This window comes from Malaclemys terrapin, chromosome 6 (assembly GCF_027887155.1).
Source record: "Malaclemys terrapin pileata isolate rMalTer1 chromosome 6, rMalTer1.hap1, whole genome shotgun sequence".
Taxonomy (NCBI): Eukaryota; Metazoa; Chordata; order Testudines; family Emydidae; genus Malaclemys; species Malaclemys terrapin.
Window position 1 is genome coordinate 85390331 of NC_071510.1, and position 16819 is coordinate 85407149.

Consider the following 16819-nt stretch of genomic DNA (forward strand, 5'->3'; position numbering starts at 1 on the left):
TTTTGACTGCAAAATTGGAGATCAGGACAAGAGGTGGGCCCCACACATATGCTGCAACACTTGTGCAACAAATCTTCGCCAGTGGTTGAACAGGAAAAGGAAATCTATGCCTTTTGCAGTGCCAATGATTTGAAGAGAGCCAATAGATCATACCAGCAATTGTTTCTTCTGCATGGTGCCTCCAGTTGGGAAAGGTGTGTCAAAGAAGAAAAAGTGGACTGTGCATTATCCAAACATTCAGCTATACGCCCAGTACTGCACGGAGAAGGACTGCCGGTTTCTGATGCACCAGAATCATTCTCACTTGAGTCAGATGAGGAAGAGAGAGGAGATGAAACTTCTGGTCCTGAATCATCAATGTCACAGGACCCACATTTTCTCCCATCCTCCTCCTCTGAACCACACCTCATAACACAAGGTGAACTGAATGACCTTGTCAGGGATTTGGAACTGCCCAAGAGTAAGGCAGAGCTGTTGGGCTCCGGACTACAGCAGTGGAACCTCCTGGCAGGTGATGTTAAGGGTTTCCATGTTCCGTGACCATCAAAAGGATCTTGTCCCATTCTTCTTCATGGAAGGTGATCTTGTAGTCTGCAACAACATCAGTGGTGTGATGGCAGCCCTCAACATCGTTCACGATCCAGATGAGTGGAGACTGTTCATTGATTCATCGAAGAAGAGTCTTAAAGCTATTTTACTGCATAATGGCAATGTTTTGCCATCAATTCCAGTTGGTCATGCAGTCCATATGAAGGAAACCTATGACAACATGAAACCACTTTTGAGGTGCATGAACTATGACCAACATCAGTGGCAGCTTTGTGGCAATTTGAAGGTTGTTGCTCTCTTGCTTGGTCTGCAGACTGGATACACAAAGTACTGCTGTTTTCTCTGCGAATGGAATAGTCGTGCAAGAGATTCCCACTACATCAAGAAAGATTGGCCACTCCGACAGTCATTGGAGCCTGGGAGGAAAAGTGTTCAGCATCCACCACTTGTTGAATCAAGGAAGATTTTGTTACCACCCTTACACATCAAGCTGGGTCTGATGAAGAACTTTGTCAAGGCCATTGACAAAACACAAGCAGCTTTCAAGTACCTCCGTGGAAAAGACGGCATGGAAAGCCTTCCAGTTAGTGGCAATAAATTTTCTCGGAAACAACAAGGCAGACAACTACAGGTTGTTGATGGAAAACCTCCTCAAGGCATACAAAAGCCTTGGTTGCAACATGTCACTAAAGATACATTTTTTGCACTCTCATCTAGATTTTTTTCCACCGAACTGTGGAGCAGTGAGCGCCGAGCACGGCGAGCGATTTCACCAGGACATTGCAACAATGGAGAAACGCTGTCAGGGCAAATGGATCCCATCAATGCTTGCACACTATTGCTGGACAGTGACCAGAGATGCTCCATTTAATGAATACAAGAGACAAGCCAAGAAGCGCCCAGTAGACACTGAATAGGACTAACTATGTACATAATAGTTTTTTGCCTTTTGTTTCATAATAAATTTTATTTAAATAAGCGTTTTGCTGATTTTTAAAGTGTTACGTAAACAGGACAGGTGAAATCTTATGTAAAGCAACCATAAACACATGAAAAGACCTAGGTTTACAATTTATGATTAAAACTCTGTCTACACACTATACATAGACATAAAATGTAAAAACTTAAATATCTTAGAAACAGTAGCCAATCAGTTATTTTAATTGTCATATTTGAATTCAGCACATCAAAATACATAATAAATAGCACATTTTATCTCTGAAGCAGACTACTTTTCTCAAAAATTGTAGACCAGTGTAATTTGAGAGAATGCAAGAAATCTTCCTGCAGTTGAGAAGTTTTCTTATCTTCAAAAATGGAAGAGATTCTCCATGTGGTCCAGCAACAAGAATCTTTTTCCTGCCCTTAGGGGGAATCCCTGCTATATTGGAAAACTTGTGACCAGTCCTTGAGGTATAACTAGTATCTCTGTAAAAGTACAACTCGTGGTTATCTCAGCTGATTATGAGCATGTGCAGTGCAAAATGGATTTTTTCCCCCTCAACCTACAGTACTCAGATTCTTATAAGGACTTAATAAATGCTTTTCCTCAGAAGGGAACCATTTCCCTTCTGGAATTTTTATTTGGAGCTTGCCAAGCTAATGGGACTTCCCTTTAAACCTTTCAAGGGTGCCTTCCTAAAACTCGTGTCCCTTAAGACAACATTCTGGATAGCGGTTGCCTCAGCAAGTGTTTCAATTGTAGGGTCTAATGATGCTCCTCCCTACATTGTAGTGTGAATAGGCAAATTGATGCTTAGCTTGTTGCCTGAAGCGGTATAAGACTTCATTATAGCCAGTGTATTCAACCCTATTTAAGGACAGGAAGTATATCTTCACAATCTAGATAATCTCAACCTATTTACCATTTTGGGCCGCATAGCAGCTCTGTTATGCGGGTCATATCCACGCTGTCTGTCTACACACACTCACTCCCTCTCCCTCTCTGTATGGCCCTGAAGATGTCCTATGGGCCGCAGCCATGTGCTGATTGGGCTGCAAGTGGCCTGCGGGTTGAGAACCACTGAGCTAGATGTTTAAAAGGAGCCAGATGCGTTTACCTGCAGAAGAACACAGTTCCTTGTAAATAACCTGTCCTCATGGTAACAAACCCTGTGGGTGCACAGCTCAATGCAGGAGAGAGTGTGGAAGTGTAACAGAATTTTTATGCTTGCCCAAGCAGCTGGCCTACCCTGAACTACTGCAGTTTTTCTCCTGTCTTAATTGATGTGATATATGTGCACATTTTTGGGGATTATGGGTGGGATTGGCCTACAGACATTTGTGTGCTGTGTGTAATACTCCAAAGGCGATTTTTTTTTTTTTTTTTTTTTTTGTGCAACTTGCCTTACTGCCATTGGACTAGATTAGTTGCCATTTTCTAGTTTTGTTTCGTGCTGAAAGGTCATGTTAGTTTAATTATATTTTCTTATGTTTTGTAATTTTTATATGTAAGCTTGGTGACATGTATAGTGCATATTCTGCACCAAATCAGTTTGTGTGTAACTTTGTATACCATCTTTGTTCCTTTGGGAGTTTAGAAGCCTTTGTTTACTTTGTCCCATTGTTATCAAGATAGTAAGTTGGGTTATGCTGAAAACTGACGAGTTGAATATCTTGAGAAAGCTTTAAAAAGCGACAGAGTCCTGTGGCACCTTATAGACTAACAGACATATTGGATTATAAGCTTTCGTGGGTGAATACCCACTTTGTCAGGCGTCTGAAGTGGGTATTCACCCACGAAAGCTTAGTCTATAAGGTGCCACAGGACTCTTTGTCGCTTTTTACAGATCCAGACTAAAACGGCTACCCCTGTGATACTTGAGAATGCTTTGTCACTGTTGTAGGCAGAAATTCTTTAATTGTAAGAGCATTACAATATTTTATTTTTTTTGAGAAGAAAAGGGAGACAAGATGCTTCCTGTTTGAACTGTGGCCTGAAACTCTTACAAGATTTAAAAAAATGCATTTAGGTGCTGAATCTGTTCTCTTCCCCCCCCCCCCCCATCATTTTTTTTTTTTAATTTATTTATTTTTAAAATTAACCCCTCGTACCACAGTCTAACAGAATATTTGGAGGATGTCAGTTTTTCAACAGTTTACTCTTCTACCACTCACTTCCAAAATAGAGAGTGGCAGAATTTGTTTGCTTAGGGCTGCTTTAGTTTTAAATAAACTGACAAAATCGACAGACCTTCATGGATCTTTTGAATAGTTCCTTTCTAGAACTTTCAGCAAGAAAACTAGTAAGTCTAACACTGGAAATGTAGCTCATAGTAATATCGAAGAACTGTGTTCTCCTACTGTTTCAAATGAATGTGTGGTTTGATTTATCTTAATCAGCAGAGCAGATTGCTACAAATATTTTAGAAGTGCTAGGTTTTGAACATTTTCTCTCTCAAAGAGAAATTTGTGCTACAGTCTAAAACAATTGCTTGAAAATCTGAGTCCTGGGAATTTGTGAAATTTTGTAAATTTATTATTATTATTTATTTTTAAATTATGGGGATTCTGACAATTAATGAGCAATGTCACCAGCATGGTTTTCTAAGTGCAGACCAAACAAATTCCCTTTACTCGTACCCCTTTGAAGTAGAGCTGTTTTAAAGGAAATTGCTAGAGTTTATATTCTATGAAAGACTTTTAAAACCTAGCTAGGTAAATGGAAATGTAATTATGGAAAGAGTAACTTAGTTTTTCCTTTCTGTATTAAGATAATTCTTCAGCATAGATACTTCTCATATTTATGAATAGAAGTGCTTTAGAGCATTGGCCTACTAAACCCAGGGTTGTGAGTTCACTTTTTGCACCCTGCATAGTTCAGTGTCTGGGCATCTTACTTGTTCAGTACCCTACCACCCTGGATGAAAGGGCATCCACCACTTCGGAGTGCAGCTCCCGCAACTATTTAGCTGCTTAAGATCTTTCAGCAGCCAGACAGACTTGAAAGTTCCACCACGGGTAAATTGCTTGCTTTTTATTTCTTACTTTATTGGTTTTCTGTGGATGAGACATCCTTTATAGGCACCTCCATGCCCTGAGAAACTTTAAAGTGGGTGACTTCATCTATGACCAGGCTGCAGTCACTAACTGTTGTGAAATTCAGTTTTCAGCTGTTCAGGCTCATCTTCTAATGCAGACAGTCTTGACTGTAGTAGGTTCTATGGCCAGGTTTCCTCTGCATGACATCATCTTCAGCTGTAGAGTGCAAATGGAGTTTTTCTGTAGCTATGAGTGCTCCTCTCTCAGCCTTGTTCTTTCTTGGGAAAGGCTAAAAGATACAATGGGCATGAGATTCTGGCCTAAAACACCTTTAATGATGATATGATTATCATGAGGTGAGTTTGACCCAGTTCCCTCCTCAAAGTAAAAACTTTTCTCTGTAACAGGGTACACTGGCCCTTCAAAGACAGGCCTCAGACTAGGATTCTGTTGCTGCCTCAATCCCAGGACAAAAAGTATTCTGGGGGGTTGTAGTTCTCCGATTGATGGGTTCTATAGCAGAGAACGCTGGGAAGGTAATCTGGGCTATAGACAAGTTCTCTTTTCTTACAAGAGGGAGCAACTTGGAGGTATTAGCAGGGCAGGTTCCAGGCACCAGCAAAGGAAGCAGGTGCTTGGGGCGGCCAATGGAAAGGGGTGGCATGTCGGGGTCTTCGGCGGCGGTCCCTCACTCCCTCTCGGAGGGAATGAAGCGGCGCGGTAGAGCTGCTGCCGATCACAGCCTTAGGTTTTTTCCTAATTTTTTTTTGGCTTCGCCGCTTGGGGCGGCAAAAAAGCTGGAGCTGGCCCTGGGTATTAGCAGCCTGTTGTTGGTCTGGCCAAGACCTGTAGTGCAGCTCTTTAACAGAGAGGGAGTTGGGAAAAGAATTCAAGAGGGACTGGGGAGATGGTTTGTGAGAAAGAAAGGCATAAGAGATGGCTCTGAGAAAAGAGTGAAGTGAGAAAATTACTTCATTGTTTAGGGTCTTGGGGGCTCCCCTATGCATCAGTAATGCAGCTTAGAGGGGGGGGGGGTTAATGCTCTTGCATCAAGAGTAAAGGATAAGTTGTTGACTTTGCATGGGGAGAAAAAAATCTTTCCTGCACCGCTGAGGAAAAGCTGTGGCTCAAAAAGCAGAACTAGATAAAGGCTTTTTGTTGGACTCTGAACTTTTAATCTTTTGATGGAGAGGAGTTTGTAGTTTGGCCATAAGACTACTTGCCCATGTTGAATTGAGGGAGATTGTTGATCGCTGAGATAAGTGAGGCACAGTTGCACCTCTGAAGGATAGGCAACCTTCTTTTCTGTCTTTTGACCTAATATAAGACTAGAGACAAAGGATTCTAGCAGTGCTGTCACTTGAAGGAGTGGAAAAGAAACTCTCACCATTGCCTGCTACTGTCTATTATCCTTTTCAACTTCATAAAGAGAAATCTAGAAAGCTAAAAGTTCTTTGACCTCCTCAGTTTCTTCACCACTAGAATAAGTGGGATGGGAGCTATTATTTAAACCTTTAGAGAAAGTAAAATTCCATGAGAAGCTCAAATGCTTGGGATGAAAATCTATATGAAGGTGTCTAAACATTAATTTGCACAGTCACTCTGTTCGTTATTCTTTGAGCCTACATACTAAGGGTTTGAAACAAATTATAGCTATTTCCCCCCACATCTGAGGGAATAAAAACTGACCAAAAGGTTGGCAAAACCACTAAATTACTTTCCTGAAGACCACTAGTGGAAGCATTGTAATCATACACAAGCGACACTGAGATTCAATCCAATGTCGCTGTGAATAACCTTTGTCAGTAGGTCAGAAGCCTTGAATTAGGTGACCAGACAGCAAGTGTGAAAAATCGGGACGGGGTGGGGGGTAATAGGAGCCTATATAAGAAAGACCCAAAAATCGGGACTGTCCCTATAAAATCGGGACATCTGGTCACTCTACCTTGAATAGGCTCTTGTATGCACACCCTGCAGATACTTTAGCTAACCAGCTCATGGCTACTTTTAAGATCTCTGTGGGGGTAAACTTTTTTTTGAAAAGCATCTGCATATGACAGTTGCTGAACTTGCAGAGTAAGAAGTCCCTCTCCTCTATAAAGCAACGATGAGGGAACTTTTGCTCTAGACCAGGGGTCTCAAACTCAAATGACCACGAGGGCCACATGAGGACTAGTGCATTGGCCCGAGGGCTGCATCACTGACACCTACCCCTTACTGCCCCCGACCCCACTCCACCCCTTCCATCAGGCACTGCCCCCATTCCAACCCCTTCCCCGAAGTTCTCACCCCAACTCTGCCCCCTCCCTGCCCTCAGGGGGCGCAGGTGGGGTGCGGGGTTTGATGGGGGCTCAGGGCAGGGAGTTGAGGTGCAGGAGTTGTGCAGGGTATGGCAGGGAGCTCAGGGCAGGGAATTGGGGTGTGGGGTGCAGGAGGAGTGAGGGGTGCAGCGGGGGTTGGGGTGCAGGGTGTGGCAGGGAGTTGGGGTGGGGAGGGTGTGGGATGTAGCAGGGGGCCCTGGGGTCGGATGCGGGCTCCGGCCCAGCACCGCTTACCTAGAGCAGCCCCGGGGTGGCAGCACCGTGGCCAGGGCAGGCTGCCTGCCCGCCCTAGCCCTGCTCCAGGAAACAGCCGGAGTCGGGGGGGGGGGGGGGGGGGGAGGAAACGGCGCCATGTGCTGCTCTTGCTTCTCCAGGTACCTTCCCCAAAGCTCCTATTGGCCTTGGTTCCCCTTTCCCAGCCAATGCGAGCTGCGAGGGGGCAGTGCCTGGAAGAGAGCACCTAGCCCTCTACGCCCTGCCCGGGACTGCAGGGACGGTAGTACTTAGAAAGGGCACTAAGCCTGAGTGGCTAAAAAGCAGTAGGACAGACCTGTAAAGAAAAGGGCTTTTTTTTTTTTTCTTTTTAAAAGCCCCAGACAATGCCAGTATCTAGTCCAGGGTCCAGTATCTAGTCCAGCTGCTTCAGGGAGCGGTGAGGGGCTTGCGGTGCCATGGGGTAGGCAGAGGGGTGGGGGCATGGGGAGCTTGGCGGGCCGCACAAAAGAACCCCACGGGCCGCATGTTTGAGACCCCTGCTCTAGACAGACCTTTTAAGGATATTCATTCTTCAAGAGCCTATAGGAATTTCAGAAGGAGATGATAGGTCCACTCCATAGCCAGTTTTCTTTCCAAAACTTTCACCACCTCAGACTACTACATGGCTTCCTTCCCCAATCTGTTCAGAAAAACACAGGGAGGAGATCTCAACATTTTGTTCACCTTATGCATCCACATCACATCAGGTGGGTGAACTCTAAAAATTGAATTTAGAAACCACTCTGAAATTTAAATCCCTACCCAGGAGATGAAGGAATCTAGTGCTCTACATTAAAAACCAACTCAAAACAGTTATTCCATGAATTTCTGAATGACCACCTTCTTCAAACTGGGACAACAGAGCATGTCTCTTCCTATGAATACTCATTTGATCTTCTACACAGTACCAAAATGGTCAGGGGAGAGACAGAGCAGTATTTGGTCTTTAAAGCTTTTGTACAATGTTTGAGGATGTTCAAATTTATATTGAAGACTCCTGGAAATTGAGAACTGATTTAAAATTGAGAACTGTTGGGGATTCTAGTTTTGTTTGTTTCCTCACCTGTGTTCGAGAGTATATATGCTGACTGGTGATAGCAATAGTTGGAATGCTAGTTTAGAAAAGGTACTGGCAGCCATCAGTGTACTGTGTCATATAGCTCTTCTGTGAGCAGTGTTGGATTGCATGATCCGTAAAATGTTGATCACCTTTTGCCCTGCTTATTCGTAGTGCTTACGCTATTGCTATAGTTAGTGGTGCTCAACTAGTGGTGGGAAACTTAATGGCAAGAAGCCTAGTATTGGCACTTCTATATTTGGGTTCTACTTTCTATTGGGGTTTTGTATTTTTTTTCATTTCTATGTTGGCGAACCAAATTTCTTAAACCAAGTTACAGCAGAGCACTACTCAAGCTCTTGCATTTGGTTTGAAGGAGGTTTTGTGGGCTAGCGGGGTGAGGGGGAGTGACCCAGAGTTTTGTTGTTGACAGGTCTGAACTACCTCCTTGGGAACAAGCAAGAACAATCAGCTGGATTCCCAGTCACTCCTAATAGGGGAGAGGTTATCTATTAACTTTCTTTGTAATAAAATTTCCTTCCTCCACGTTTGTCTGCTCTTAACAAAAAGCAAACTTCTTAACTAAGTAGTTATTTGGGCAGTTGTACTGGGGAGGTGGGGGTGTCTACAAAAACTGTATCCCGCTAAACCTGCATTTCTTCAGAGAATCTCACTTTTTTTCATTCTTTTTCTTCAACACTTCCAAGGCATTCTGATTACAACCATTGCCTCTAAGGGGGAATTGCAAAATTGGCCTGAACTCTTACCAAAGCTTTGCAGCCTCTTGGATTCTGAAGACTACAATACCTGTGAGGTGAGGAGTTTTGTTTCAAATACAAATTTAGAGGGAAAATGTCATATTTCATATGCTTGTGGTCTATCTTGAGCAGTGTTTCCCAAACCATAGGTCCCCATGCACCCGTGGGTTGCAGGAAGGGTCAAGATTGGTTGCATGTGCCCCAGAAGCACTTTCTGTGGGGAACAGAATCCAGACAGTAGTAGCACAGAGGAAGCAGCGGGGCCAGTGGCCAGCCAGCAGTCTGTCCCTTGGGTTCTCGCTTCCCCTGGGCAGCAGGCAGCCGAGTGGTGGCAGCGGTTGCAGTGCAGAGGAAGCTGACGGGGCCAGTGAGCGAGCAATCAGGAGCCTGGTGACTATTGTGGCTGGGCTGCAGGAAGGGACAAGTTTTGGAGAGCAAGAGTAAAGGGGCGGGGCTGGGGAGAGGCCTGGGGAGTGGGAGGAGCTGAGTGAGAAAGGGAAGAGATGTGGGAAATAAAGCTAGGGAGCTGAAAAAGGGAAGGTGTGGTGGTTGGTCCCCCAAAAAAGAGAATATACAGTTACTGAGTCACCTTAGTAAAAAGTTTGGGAACCATTTCTCTAACACTCAGTAGTTCCAACTAATTATTCATTCTAGTTTCTTATGGCCGCATATCTATTTTTTTAACTGAACAGTTTTTTACTCTTTTGCCTGACTGAAGTGGTATGGCTTCTGTTTCTTTCCTTCTGGAATGTATCCTAAAATTTCCTTTGTTATAGATGTTACATTGGACTGGTGTGAGAATGAGATTACTTTTGAGACCTAAGGTGATGAAAAAATGGGTACAGAAGAAGGAAAATGTTAAGCTTGCTAGATTAAAGTCTTAAATTATAGAACAGTTGCTACTTCTGTTATGAAAATATAGCCTACTACTGGATTCCCTTTGCTACGTGATTTTAGTTACTCTATATTGGATCTACAAAAGCTGTTTGAAAAGTTGTGTAACAAAAAGTTTCTGTAAAGATTTGAGAGCAATAAATGGTACCCAAGATCAAATCCGACAGGGATGGTCTAGGAAGACTAACTCTCCTGGATAAACTATTTTTCTTCTTTTCTTAATACTTTGTTTTGGATGGAGTGGGAGAAACCAATTTCAAAATGTTCAAGTTGATAATTTTATGGATGGAGTTTTAGGGTTTATCGTACACATTTAAAATCAAGTACAGATAATTTAGGAAATTGTCACCTTGGATTTAAAACTTCGAAATATAGGGAAAATGCTCTGCATTAGTATAAATGGAGGAAAGTTTTGTCCATAACTTAAGATCTGATTTGTACTCTTAATTACGTTTAGTAAATACAGCAGGGAAAACATGTAGTATGGATAGACTAGCATTGAATGACCAAACAAAATCTGTCACCTACTACTCAAGTTGGGATCTTACAGATCAGATCAAAATGTAAAATTACTTGTCTGTCTCTTTTCATCATGAAATTGAGTTGAAACTTACTAATGTGTGTTAAGTCATAACTGCATCTGTTTGCTAACTGTGTTACAAATAGCTAGCCATGCTCATTACTAAATAGAGATATTTAGCTATTCATTGGTTTTTCTTTTCTTTTTTTAGGGTGTGGGGGGGGCAACTTTCTTAGGAAACTAACTTTTTTTTTTTTCTGAAGAAAGCGAACTTACGTATTTTACAGGGTGCCTTTGGAGCTCTTCAGAAGATATGTGAAGATTCTGCTGAAATCTTAGATAGTGATGTATTAGACCGACCCCTCAATATCATGATCCCTAAATTTTTACAGTTCTTCAAACACAGCAGTCCAAAAATAAGGTAGGCATACATGCAGCAGTGCAGCACTGCAGTCTCAGATGAAAATTGATTTAGATAATATATCCTGTGGTATTGTTTAAAATGTCTGAAAAGTGATCCTGCATGTGCAATGGTGCAGGGGGAAAAAAAGCATTGAGAGTCCATGTTAGTGTCAATGACTTGCGTGTCACTTTTTGCTTAGTTTAAAAAGTAAAAAGATGGTGTCTGTCTTCAGCCTTACTACCAACCTAGGGTCTTGAAAGTCAACTGTGTTCTCCTGGCTTCACCAGCAGTAAGATTCAGCAGCTGGAACTTAGTTAATAAATCTCTTGCTCATGGAAGCATGAGCCAGAATAGAATCTAGATCATTCTTTCATAGCTGTATTGACTGCAGTGTGAACATGAATAAAAAAGCAGTAACATACGTTTTGTCAGTAAAGCAAGTGTGTGTAACATGTTCCTCATCAAATTACTCTTCTGACTCTACCAGTGTTTTAGTGTTTCTAATCTTTCATGAGATCAAATTAAAAACATATTTATTTTTTTAGATTGGGGGGGGGGGGGCTACAATACTAATATAAAATAGAAATATCCCAGGGGCTGGAAAAAAAATCTCTAAAGTGGATAACTATAAAAGAACTGTGGGGTGGTGATGGGCATAAAATTATACATGATTTTACAGGGTAATACAGGGGTTCTCAAACTGGGGGTCGGGACCCTTCAGGGGGTCACGAAGTTATTCCGGGTGGGGGGGGGGGAGAGGGTGTGTGTCATAAGCTGTCAGCCTCCACCTGAAACCCCGCTTTGCCTCCAGCATTTATAATGGTGTTAAATATATAAAAAATCTTTTTAATTTATAAGAGGGGTCGCACTCAGAGGCTTGCTATGTGAAAGGGGTCACCACTACAAAAGTTTGAGAACCACTGGGGTAATACAGCCAAAAGTGGTTTTGAGTTGCATGTACAGAGTCATTATAGTATGTGAGAAGAAATAACTGTAGCTGTTACTGCAATATTTATGTAGTTCATTTCTGGACACCATTTAAGTTAGAAGTTACTGCTCACATGGCAAAAATTCAGATGAACAACAAAAGATGATGTTGTTGAGGCGACATGGGTATATGATTTCAAATTGTAAACCACTAGTGGGATGGGGTTGAAGAGACTATAGGGAGAGGTATCACAGTAGAAATTAAGATGGAAAAAATTTATGATAGTGAAAAATGTTAGGCTGTGGAATAGGTTCCCAAGGATGTGGGTTTTTGCCACTGAGTCTTTTTTTAAAACTAGGCTAGACACAGTATTAGAAAAATCTAATATAAGGAACAGTCCTGAGCTTGACCTAATCTAATACGTATGGAGAAAAATATTTTCCTCTGAATAAAACAAATTCTATTTACCGTGTGTCAATGCTGTTTCTCATCTTCATCTGCCTGCTATTTAAAAAGGAACGAACACGCACACGTTTTGAGTTCCCTTTATGGAAGGAACCTACTGAACAACCACACCGGGTAATTCTTGTTCAGTGATGTCATCAAACATTTATTCTAAACACCTGAGGGAAATACATTTCTCTTAGAGGGGAGCTGTAAAGCTCCTACATGTCTGTCCCCCAAAATGGCCTAAACAGGATGCGAGTTTAAAATTAAAAGGGGGGAAAACGTCTAAAGACCATACCTGAAAACAGTTTGAGGTTCTGGGCAAATATGGAATCCAGTTGTTTTTACACTGGGTTTTTTGATGCAAATGGTGTCAACTGATACGTAATAGGGGGGGAAAAATATTTCCTAGTTCTATAGAAAATTATAGAAGCTAGGGATGGAAAAGATCTGTTAAATCCAGTCTTCTCTTAATATAGGATTGTGTTCTGCAAAACATCTTTTTTATTTGTTTTGTCCAGTCTGTTTCTATTGATCTTCCTTTGTTTTTTTGCCCATATTTCTAATCTGTCTAGATTCATTGGTATGATCTAGAATGTATTTTATTTAGGATCTGTGTTCGTTTTTTAAAAAAAGCACTCCATCTTGTTAATATTTTAGTTTTTAAATTTTTAATTTAAATCCAGGTTTTTGAGTCTGAGATTTCGAGAAGTTGGGCTGTCGTCTATATATACTAGTTCCACTGAAAATAAATAATATTGCAAAAATAATCATCCGTTTTACAATAAGGAGGAAGATACATTATAAAGATCATCACATAGATTGCATGGGACTACTAGTTTCAGATGAGAGAAAGTCAACATTCATAAGAATAAGCTCCTTTTATCAGAAATTACACAGTAGTGTTTCCAGAGCTGCCATATTCCATAATTCTAGCAAATCTCATGATGATCTTCCATATCTTTAATCATGCATTTTTTTTAGTCGTCTGTCTTAATGTCTTGATATAGTGTAAGGAACTCTACAAAATGCATCCAAAAAAACAACAAGGAGTCTGGTGGCACCTTAAAGACTAACAGATAGATCTGTTAGTCTTTAAGGTGCCACCAGACTCCTTGTTGTTTTTGTAGATACAGACTAACACGGCTACCCCCTGATAAAATGCATCCAGTTTCTTCAAAATCTTAAGGACAAATCCAGGCACAGGTGTGTGGACTTGAAAGGGCCCAATGGTAGCAGATTGATTAGAGGATTCTGTGCTGCCTTAGAGCAGAGGAGCCAAGTTCAAAGGTGTCTTTCACTTTGTTCCAGTGCATAAAGTTAGCAATCTGGGAGGTTGGTCAGTGAATCTGCTTTGTGCATCTGCTGGCCCCAAACCCTGTGCTGGTGAGCAGTGGGTCACATCTATTTTACCTCGTTTGCCTGCCCCTCTAACTTGTAGAAGTGGCCTGTTTGCCTGCTGGCTTTTACAGAAGAGGATTTAATTCCTCAGCCTTCTGCTTTTTGACTGAGTGCACATACTTTGGATTGTTAGATTATTTTTTTAAAAGCAGGGTTTAGTCCATAGGTGTCGCATTGTATTTTGTATTCCTGAGATTTTCCTTTGGAAAAGAAAATTAATATTTTAATATTACAGATGAATCCGTGTATTTCGGAAATGCTCTCTTGATCTGCATATTTGGATTCCTCTTATTTGAATCTGAAAATTACTGTTAGACATTGTAGTGTATGTCTTGTCTTTGCTTTGCTTTCCTCTTCCCAATTGTTTGATTGTATACAGTTTAGAAAAAGTTTCTAATGAATTTTTTCATCTGTTTTAAATAAATGCTTGTTCTACTTCTAGGTCCCATGCTGTTGCATGCGTCAATCAGTTTATCATCAGTAGAACTCAAGCTCTTATGTTACACATTGATTCTTTTATTGAGGTAGGTGAGGTTTTTTCTAAATTTTATATTTTTAGAATTAGAACTTAGAATCCTGTTAAACAAAGAACCTGCTTTTTCTGTAAAAGGCATTGCATGCAGTAATGATACGGAATGTTTATAGCTCATGTATCCAGGCCCTAGACTTAATTACATTAGTTTTAAATTTGTATTTTTCTTTGCTGGCTGAGGAGTGGTTAAAATATTAAGATCTCCCCACCCTGTTGCATATGTTTGTTTTGCTAAGAATTTAAAACAGTGGCGTAACATGCTCCACTAGAACAGCTATTTTCAACCAGTGGTTCGTGACGGGGGTGCCTATTGAGTAGTACTGGTGTCTCAAAGCTGGCAGTTGCCTAGAAACCTGCAGAGGCTGGGAAAGAGCAGACTATTCCATCCCCCTTCTGCTTCTGTGGTGGCTGCCTCTGATCCTACATCAGACTACCCAATCGTAAAGTAGCTCCTCTGCATCCTTCGTCCATCCTTCAAATCTAGAGTGGGGAAGGTGGCTTTGAGAAACTGTAAAACCAGCTTTGCAGCCCTCAGCATTGCTCCCCAGCTTCCACAGCTGAGTGCTTTGTGAGTAGGTAGAAAAAGGGAGAAACTCCCCATCCAGTAGCTCCTTCAGTCTTGGCACACCAACCTTCATGCTTTCCACCTTCACCTCTTTAAATCCACAGTATGGTGCCAAAGTTGTCCTGTGATCCAAAATCCTTAACTATTTGTGATTTCAAAGAATTCTGGAGAATAGTGGATTGCTGAATGATTTTTTTCAGTCATTTTATGGATCATGGACCAAGAAAACCACTAAGAACCACTGTAATAGAGACTGATGAATATTTCTGTGAGGGGAGAACAAGTACGGTCTTCTGCTTTATGTTCAAATTGATGGCATTATGGGCAAGATTTTCAAGTTGTGTGCAAAACCGGGAACAATTGTTTAATTTATAAACACAATAGATAGATTTGTAAATACATATACCATACACAATTACAGTCATTACACGGGCAAATTCATGTGATCATGCATGCCCTTCTGTTACCTCCATTTCTGCTCCTCTTTGGCCTATGTATTTATACATATAGGGCAGTTGTCAGTAGGTAACTGTGGGAGGGGATTGGGGACGGGGGAACAATCCTCCAGGCAATATAACACATTACAATGAGGGTCTTGATTAACTTCTGCTGGAATAGGGTTTGCCAATTGTATCCTGTGTCTGCTAGATATGAATATTGACCCAGGGTTACAGCTACCCTTAGATTTTGTATTCATGCACTGTTGTGCTGGGAGATGACGGCCTTAATTTGCATTTGAACATCTGTGGCCTACCTAGAAGCAGGATATATTGAGTCAGCACAGCCTTTAAGTGGTCTGGCCATATCTCCATAGGGTCAGCACTACCTGTTTGTGGGCCAGTTCAGAATACCTTTTGCTCTAACCTCCCTTTTAAGTGAACTTAGCCTCAGAGGTCCTTGTAGCTTGTCTTACATTGGAAGGAGTTGATGTAAATCTAAGATGAGGAAAGTTCTAAATGTGAATAATTGGAATTTTGAGAATACATGCTGTAGTGTCACTTAAACAAGAAAAATACTTATCCTTTGTGAGCCACTGGATTGTTCTGAGAAAATGTTTGAGTATATGATGGTAGAGGGCTCTTTCATTACCAGTACTAATCCAGTTTCTTCTGTCATGTGTGCCATGGTCCTCATTGCTTAGAAGTGAGTTTACTTAACTTAGATTTATGTTGGATTTCTTAAGACTTTGGGGGCTAGATCAAGGCATTCTAGGGCCTTAGGCACATGATGATTTGGAGGGGCCCCTATGACCTCATAAGCTTCTTTTTTTGGTGTGGCCAATCCTCATGGCGTGCGCCTTCCCTCCCACCAGGAGTATGAGAGCAGGGGGACCTAGTCCCCTTCCAGAGATGGGCCTCTCTCCTCATTCCCTGGAGATACTGGGTTGGCAGCAGCAGGGTCCCCATCCCACAATTGTTAATATTGTTGCTGAGGCAACTTTTTGGGTGGATCAGGCCTGGTACTGTTTTCTTTACTTGCCACAGAAGCCTCTCATCAGGGCCTGCTGGGGTACTGAGTCTTGGTGTTAACGCTACATTGCCATCAAGGGATTAAATATCACCCTTTGGCGCTATTGTTTGTCTGTCTGCAGACTTTGGGAAACGTTAATGCATCCATTATATTAGGGTCATGTTTTCAAGTCTTTCTTTGTAACTGTTAGATTGAAGGCAAGTTTCTAGCCCTAAACTTTCATTTAAAGAAAAAGTACATAACTCCAGGAGGCAATAGTATATAGTGCCTATGCTTTAATCCAGCCCTGATCATATCCATATAAAGTGTTAGAGAATCTGTGCAGTATTATGTACTTTCAGGTGACTATAAAGGATCATTAATTCCAATCACTGAATGGTATTGAGTGTTGAACACAGAAATGTGCACTTGCATGATCGCTTGCTTGATGACAGCAAGTACTTTTCTATATAAAATAATGGGATTAGAAGAGTCTTAATTTTCCCCCACAGAATCTCTTCGCGTTGGCTGGAGATGAGGAGCCTGAAGTACGCAAAAATGTGTGTCGGGCTTTGGTGATGCTGCTGGAAGTTCGAATGGATCGCCTGCTTCCTCATATGATCAGTATAGTTGAGGTAAATTTTGTTTGCTAAATTACATGCACAAAAAATACTTTAAAGTAATAGTTATAATAAATAGTGTGTGGTGTGAGCTGTGTGTATTTTGCATATTTATATCTTTCATTGTTCTTGAAGGATG

The 16819-nt window shown here is 41.5% G+C and overlaps 1 protein-coding gene across 7 annotated transcripts in view; it reads left to right on the top strand.

The window, feature by feature from the left end:
• Positions 1-16819, top strand: part of TNPO1 (transportin 1) — a 162107-nt gene that overhangs the window by 56876 nt on the left and 88412 nt on the right. For all 7 annotated transcript variants that reach the window (XR_008445279.1, XM_054031249.1, XM_054031247.1 and 4 more), the window contains 4 exons: positions 8871-8977; positions 10623-10756; positions 13957-14038; positions 16573-16695. Coding sequence is in view for 6 of the 7 variants with exons in the window: in XM_054031249.1 (XP_053887224.1) it covers positions 8871-8977; positions 10623-10756; positions 13957-14038; positions 16573-16695 (446 nt within the window). In the remaining variant the exon portion in view is untranslated. The remainder of the gene's footprint in view (positions 1-8870; positions 8978-10622; positions 10757-13956; positions 14039-16572; positions 16696-16819) is intronic.